Source organism: Parasteatoda tepidariorum, chromosome 3 (assembly GCF_982258835.1).
Source record: "Parasteatoda tepidariorum strain Cologne lab strain chromosome 3, Ptep-v5.0, whole genome shotgun sequence".
NCBI lineage: Eukaryota > Metazoa > Arthropoda > Arachnida > Araneae > Theridiidae > Parasteatoda > Parasteatoda tepidariorum.
The window spans coordinates 27,685,016-27,693,337 of NC_141757.1; the positions used below are offsets into that span (position 1 = coordinate 27,685,016).

Here is an 8,322-nt window from a genome sequence, read left to right on the forward strand (position 1 = left end):
AACATTAGCTAAATGAGAAACATATTAGCAAAATAAATTATCAAATATTGCAGTTACTCACCTAAATTAAATTAAATGTGTATAATAAATTAGTTAATGCTAGAAATTCTGAAAGTTTTAGAAAAAAATTTTATTATTTAAAAATATAAACTTTAAACCCTAACTTTTCCTTGTGAGATAATAACCCTCAAAAAGTCTTTCATTTTCAAGAACACAAACATTTGTTTTATCGCCAAATGAAATATTTTTTGGTGATTAACATTATTGAAATCAATTTCTATATTAATTAACATTTGTGATAAAGTACATAACATTTTAGAACAAAATAAGGATGTTTCACATACAATAAATTAAAATGCCTGGCTGTTAGCATTACCCGAGAAATACCACGTGGAGGTCGCTATGTTGCATTTTTAATCGGGGAGTTTTGATTTTGGCAGTTCCCCTTGCCTACTGCCAATAGAAGTTTCAATTAAATTTTTTCCATAAAATATTTTTATCTACAAAGCTCTAAGAAATTAACACTAAGAATTTCTTTGAAAACACAATTATAGATTTGGCATCTTGGAGTAATTACTGAAAGGCTGTCAAATGACTTAACTCTTGACAGGCCAACATAAAGTTGTCCATGACTAAAAACTTGTTTAGTCAATACTAAACTGATTTTCTCAAAAGTCTGACCTTGTGATTTATTTATAGTCATGGAGAAGGCCAACCTAATTAATTCCTAATCTATATTATATAAAACGCTAATACGTACGTATGTATCAATAAAACCGATGATATTTCTTTTCTCGCGCTGGCAACAGTTTTCATTTTTAATTGATTGGATTCGGCGCGCAAGAGCACGTAGTGAGCATCATATGGCTAATCCATGTTATATAAAACGCTTATACGTTTTAATTGATAGGCTTCGGAGCGCAAGAGCATGTAGTGAGTATCATATATCTAATCGGGTGAATTCTCACCGAATTATCTAGAAAATTCTCACAAAATTATCTTCATCGAAGCCGATGCTTTACATTCGGCGTTCAGTACTATATTACATATTGTTTTACAACACATGGTTTTAGCCCTCTGGTGGGAAAGACTTTAAAACAAAGCTTACAACAGTTACTTTTCAACTGAAATTTAGAATAGTGTGATTAAAAAAAATATGCGAACTGTTTGCAATTTCAAATTAATATTGAAATGCACAGGTTTTGAATTTTCTATAGTGAAAAGTTTTCGGAACTTCAGTGTTCAAAAAAGTATACAAAAGCTAGACGTTAAGAACGTATCCAATGGGCGAGCAAAGCGAACATCGGATTGCGAAGCAATCCGAAATGAACTGCGAAAGCAGTTCCGGGGGTTGGCGAGAGTTAGCGAGCAGTGGGCGAAGCCTCCTAGTTGAGTTTAAATTAAATATTATCATGTTTTTAGGGCATGAATCTGAATTGAACAGCATGATAATGCTCACTCTGGTTATTGTTTCCGTTTTTAAAAGCGCTATATGTTGAGCCACCTCAGGTGACATTTGCCATGTGACATTTTCAGCAGCAATCATTGGTCGATTTTCTTACGTTGCCATTTGGGGAGTTGCAATGAGGCTTTTTTTTTTGGTGCCGTGTAAGAGAAATATATATATAGATATGTAGTATCAAGAAGAACCAGGGACCGACTTAGCCTAATTGGGGTGAGGGACAAATAATTTTTTGGGACCCCCTCTGCTTGACTATTTCAGTAATGAAGAATCGAACTATATGGAGGTATTTAAATTTTCACCTCATTATACAGATATAGCAAGAAAATTGATTAAAATCTTAAAAAAGCTATTAAGCCCCCCCCCCTCCCTTCTCCAATTGTCAGACGCTCTGTCCATTTTATTGATTTTCTGACAATTCTATGTCCATCATGCCGAATGCAGTTTTCTAATTGTTAACTTTGTCATCCAGCTGCAAAAAAATCATATCCTTGCTGACATTAGAGCGGAATTCAACTAAATTATTGCAATTACGATGGCTCAATTAAGCCAATCAGAATCCTGTATTTTGGTAAACATATCCCATTTTGCGATATGTAAAAATGCAGTCTTTTGATTGGCCAAATTTGCCTAAAATCTGCCCTGGCAAGCCATGGATTTACGAAAAATAGATTTTTTGTGTTCATACGATAGATTAATGAAGAAGCTAACATAAAACTGACGGATTTCACACTGTGCTGATATTTTGTTTAAAAAAAGTTCATTAAGGAAGGAGACCTAAAATAAACTTTCTATTCGATTTGGGGCCCTCTCTTATGTGGGGACCTGGGCAACTGCCCCGTATGCCCATGCCTTTATTAGGCTCTGAGAAGAACTCGCAGAAATACAAAATGATGAGTCAGTTAAAACTTTATTTAATATAAAATGAGTAATAGCGTGGCTTCGTGAGGAACCAGAAATCATATACCCAAATTCAATCAAATGTGCAAGAAAACTGTTGTTACAGTTTCCATCTTCATATTTAGCTGAATGTGGATTTAGTGCTGTAAATGATTTATTGCTAAAAAAATAAATCGTCTGGATGTAATACAACGGGGAGACTTGAGACTGAAGCTAACCAATTTGGAACCTAACATAAGGTCTCTGCGCAGCAAGCAGCTAGCGCAAGGATCTCAATAAATTGAAATATTAAATTATTATACAAAAATCTTTATTAAAATTATTTCGAATTTAAATAGTTATTATTCCTAAAACCTATCATTTAAGTTTCTTAAGTGAACAACTCAATTTTTTAATATTAAAAATTATGTATATATTACATAGGGGGGCATAAGAATTTTATAATGGCATAGGTGGGGCATGGCACAAAAAAAGGTTGGGAAACACTGTTTTAGATAATGATAGTACACATCCAAGCAAACAATTTTCATCAAAGAATGCATGCTGCAAAACAAAACGCAAAGCTGCTGGCGCATTTGGAAATTGTTTGATGCAAACGTGAAAACTCCATTATTGTTTCGAGTTACTGCGCTGCGTTACTTGTCGCCAAGCTTTCGGCCGCTGTAGGGAAAGTTCGTGATATGCCTGGTGTGTTTCAGAATGTTCGCCTATCTTTTCTTCGCCGTTGTACTGCGTGCATAGCTGCTGCCGGCCACTGTTTTGAACACTTATTGTAATCACATGCCAGTAAATTTGCTATTATAACTTAACTTCATCGTTCTTTGAGTGTTTTTGCCTCATATAAGAACATGAACTTTGACACCCTCAAGCGGTTTTACGTTCTGTTTTCGACCATGCATTCTTTGATAAAAAATTGCTTGCTTGGGTGTGTACTATCGCTTCCTAAAATTTTGCCCATCTTTTTAGAATCACCCTGAATATGTCAACTCGTTATTAAGGCCAACTCGGCCAACTCGTTTTTAAGAGGTGGTCATAATGTTTTGGCTCTTGAGTGTATATATATATATATATATATATATATATATATATATATATATATATATATATATATATATATATATATATATATATATATATATATATATATATATATATATATATATATATATATATATATATATATATATATATATATATATATATATATATATATATATATATATATATATATATATATATATATATATATATATATATATATATATATATATATATATATATATATATATATATATATATATATATATATATATATATATATATATATGAGTGTATGCTCTTGAGTGTATATATATATATATATATATATATATATATATATATATATATATATATATATATATATATATATATATGAGTGTATGCTCTTGAGTGTATATATATATATATATATATATATATATATATATATATATATATATATATATATATATATATATATATATATATATATATATATATATATATATATATGAGTGTATGCTCTTGAGTGTATATATATATATATATATATATATATACACTCAAGAGCCAAAACATTATGACCACCTCTTAATAACGAGTTGGCCCCTCAAATAACTTTAATTATTTTTGAGCTATAAAAAATTCACATATTTAATCAAATATTTACCATTTAAATAATGCATCACCTCTCCTAAATCATATTAATTGTCATTTAATTATCAAAAATTACAATGACAAATCTAAATGAATGAGTGAATACCCGTACCCCGATAACATCGGCGATAAATGGAAGACGGAAGAGAAATCAACTGCAATGATTTCATGCAGTCTTGCTGTAAAATTTAATTGAAAACAGAATTTATATTTACAAACCATTTTATCGCTCTCAGTGCCATTTTCACACTGGTAACGCTCTGGTAAGCAATCACATGGATCATATCCTTTTTCTTCATCTAACGTTTGACACCAATCTGGTTTAATCTCCTCACATATTTTCGTTATATTTAATCTGTAAAATAGAATGACATGGAGAGTCTTATAATTTCTCACTAATTCATTTAAAAATGAAATTATGGGGGAAAATATCATAGCTTAAATGAGAGAGAAAAAATACTCAGTTTCAATCTAAAAGGAAATTTTTTAGTAATTTTGCTTCAAAGAATAAACACACTGTGTTCTACTTGCTCTATTACTGTTTAAAAATTCTGTGTTTTCGGTATATTTGTTAAGGTATAACCAACAAAATATATTGCACATTGCATGGTACGATAATCAAATAATTATATTTAAATTTGTGTTGATAAATAATATGAAAATTGACTTTATCTTTTATAAAAATGATTGCAGAAAATCATAAGACTAGCCTAAGGCTCCTATACTATCAGAGCTGACCTATCAAACAATATTGGAGCAAACAAATTCGCAAGTTAACGTTATGTTAGTATTAGTTATGTTATTACAGAGATGCCAACTGCGCCGGACATGCCAAAATAATTTAAAAAAACGGTAAATAACTACATACAATGTAAATTTTGCAAACAGTTGACAATATTTGCTTGCTTTTAAGAATGTAAAGCATGTAATAAATACTATAAAGTGGTGAATTATATAAGCCTACGCATTGTTTAGAAATAGTGGTGGATTAAAATCTACTAAATCGAACTTATTAAACCAAGAATTACAATAATAAACTACCACTTGAAAATATTTATTCGCTGTGCTTATGTTAGCTCTTTGCTCCAACAATAAATGATAAGTCAGCCTGTCTAATTCAGGGGCTCTAGACTAGCCTAAATATTCATGGAAATAAGGAAATTTCTTTTGTAAAAACTAATTTTTTTTTACTAACGCTTTCTTACTATAGTTTCAGAAATACTCAATGAAATTATGCAAAATTTTTATAGTAATTTAAAATAAATAACAAAAATAATATTTTAACATTTTAAAAAGTTCGTTGAATTTGAGAATTAATATGAAGATAGACTTTATTTTAAATCAAAAATAAAGTTGAGAACTCGGCTCAGTAAAAATTCCGCTCAAAACATAGTCAAAGATTACCACGAAGTCAACTAATATTCTATTACCGATAAAAAGAAAGTTCTGAAATTGGACGAACAGGCTCCAGGAAGAGTGAAAAACAACGAATGATATAAAAAAAGATTTATTTTGTTACAAGATTATTACAAGATTTGTTCATTGCGAGATCATTCGGCAGACTACAATGACGTAAAAAGGAATCTCGAATGCACACGGAGATATTTTTATACCTCCAACGGCTTAGTTTCAAATCTTCGAATATCTCCGAGTGATTCCCTTGAGCAAGAGCACGCTTGCTAGCGTGTTTCGAGATAATGCCTCATGACAATTTTTCATCATCTTGATGTCGTTTATCACCCCCTGAATTTACCAATTATTGTGTTGTATAGTTGAGTTTAATTTAAGTGAATTTTATTGAAAACCTTTCCCTGAAACATTTTCTACTACGCTCATGAGTTATATTGAAAATTAAAGGATAAAAAAGTATGATTTTATAATGAAAGAGTTTTAACATACTTACCCATCATAATTACAAAAGGTGATTGAAGGTAATTCTGTTACTCTACTGTTAGTTAATTGTATATCAACAACAGTTTCATACTTCCAAAACAGTTTCAGGAATTCAGATGATTGATAAGTATATCCCGCTAAACAAGACAGAAAGACCAATGAAAGAGCGTATTTCTTGATTTTACTCTCAGCCGAAAGAATCTGTGGAACGCCACTCAGCATCGAATCCCGAAAAGCATTCGTCAAATAATTGGACCAAAATTTGTTTTCGATATTTTTAACTCTCCTGAAAGGAAATGACGTCAAAATATATGACTATTACAACAAAATAGAAAATTTTAAAGAAGAAAACAATGAAAGCAATCAAAATATAAAAATGACAACTGAAGCTGACGTCGTGAGGGGGAATACCAGCTCCGGAAGTCATAAAACCCTTTCGAGGGAGCACGACAAATGTCTTAAAAGTTTCAAAAGTGGAGATTCACTATAAATGAGATTTTTCTTCAATGTTCCCAAAGTATTTTTTTCTTCCAGTTGAAGCAAGTAAAACTAAATTTTATCATTCGCGAAAACATTGTCTTTTTTATAAATGTTAATTTTTAGATTTTCCTATATCTTAGAAAAAGAGATAATGATGTTTTTCTCAGGGCTCGAAAAACCGCCCGTCCTCGGCGATCAAAAATTCCCGCGGACAACGAATTTCTTGAATCCGACGTCCGCGCGGGCGGCCGTCTTCCCGTTAATGTTGGTGATACATTTTCAATTTTTGTTATCTTACAAGAGTCTAGCGCATCACTTCTAAAATGACCCTCTAATCTAGAAATACAGCAACATACTGTGTATGGTAGAATTGCTGTTTTCTCTGTCTCTGTACTGCAGCGGTTGAAAGGAGCTTTTCAGCAATGAACTTACAAAAAAAAACATTATGAACTGGTCCTAAACAAGAAGCGTTAAACGCAATTATAAACATCTACCTAAATGGAAAACCCCTCTCAGATTTCTGTGCAAAAACCTCTGTAAATCATTAGCTTGATTGTGGAACTGGCAAACGTCATATTTGACTCATTTAAAAAACGCAGTACCCTCGGATATATTGACATTCCAGGTAACTTGACATTTGTCATTTAAATTATTTCATAAGAGAAATAAATTATTTCATAAAAGAAATAAATTATTTCATAAAAGAAATAAATTATTTTATAAAAGAAATACTAGGTTCCTAGTAGTAACCTAGTATTCTTTTTATTACTTTATTATGCAATCCTAGTATTTGTAATTCTAGTAACTACTAATTCATTGTACAATTTATATAAATGTTTGTAATAAATAAGAGAAAATTATATTTTTTATTTACTTAGAAGCTACGGGTTAGTTTCAAAGGAGGACGGGTACATTGTTGGAGAAGCCGTCCTCGGGGACGGGTAAAATTTCTGAGTTTCTTCGAGCCCTGGTTTTTCTCTTTTTTAAACTTAATAATGAATTCAAAAAATACCATTTTAAAGAAATAGAGCATAAAACGTTTGAACATGTTGATCAATCATTCGCGAAAACATTGTCTTTTTTATAAATGTTAATTTTTAGACTTTCCTATATCTTAGAAAAGGAGATAATGATGTTTTTCTCTTTTTTAAACTTAATAATGAATTCAAAAAATACCATTTTAAAGAAATAGAGCATAAAACGTTTGAACATGTTGATCAATCATTCGCGAAAACATTGTCTTTTTTATAAATGTTAATTTTTAGACTTTCCTATATCTTAGAAAAGGAGATAATGATGTTTTTCTCTTTTTTAAACTTAATAATGAATTCAAAAAATACCATTTTAAAGAAATAGAGCATAAAACGTTTGAACATGTTGATCAATCATTCGCGAAAACATTGTCTTTTTTATAAATGTTAATTTTTAGACTTTCCTATATCTTAGAAAAGGAGATAATGATGTTTTTCTCTTTTTTAAACTTAATAATGAATTCAAAAAATACCATTTTAAAGAAATAGAGCATAAAACGTTTGAACATGTTGATCAATCATTCGCGAAAACATTGTCTTTTTTATAAATGTTAATTTTTAGACTTTCCTATATCTTAGAAAAGGAGATAATGATGTTTTTCTCTTTTTTAAACTTAATAATGAATTCAAAAAATAATATTTTAAAGAAATAGAGCATAAAACGTTTGAACATGTTGATCAATACCTTTTGGTGGTATGAGACGATGATTCTTAAAGGTGATTCCTAATACCACTTCAATATTGCAATACATTTCACATAACACTTGCTTTCAAATTATAACTAACTAAAACTTTCTGTTCTTTTTCACTTAATAATGAATTTTTCTAATAAAGTTTTTTTAATATAAATTGACCGATTCCTTTTGGTGTAGTACAGGA

The 8,322-nt window shown here is 30.2% G+C and overlaps 1 protein-coding gene across 1 annotated transcript in view; it reads right to left on the reverse strand.

Annotated features, from left to right (window-relative positions):
- LOC139424998 (uncharacterized) overlaps window positions 1-6,212 on the reverse strand; it is a 37,313-nt gene extending 31,101 nt beyond the window's left edge. The window contains exons 1-2 of the mRNA XM_087160051.1: window positions 5,943-6,212; window positions 4,259-4,394 (exon numbers count right to left, since the gene is read on the reverse strand). Coding sequence (XP_087016177.1) covers window positions 4,259-4,394; window positions 5,943-6,154 — 348 coding nt within the window. The 5' untranslated portion in view covers window positions 6,155-6,212. The remainder of the gene's footprint in view (window positions 1-4,258; window positions 4,395-5,942) is intronic.
- Window positions 6,213-8,322: the final 2,110 nt, after the last annotated feature.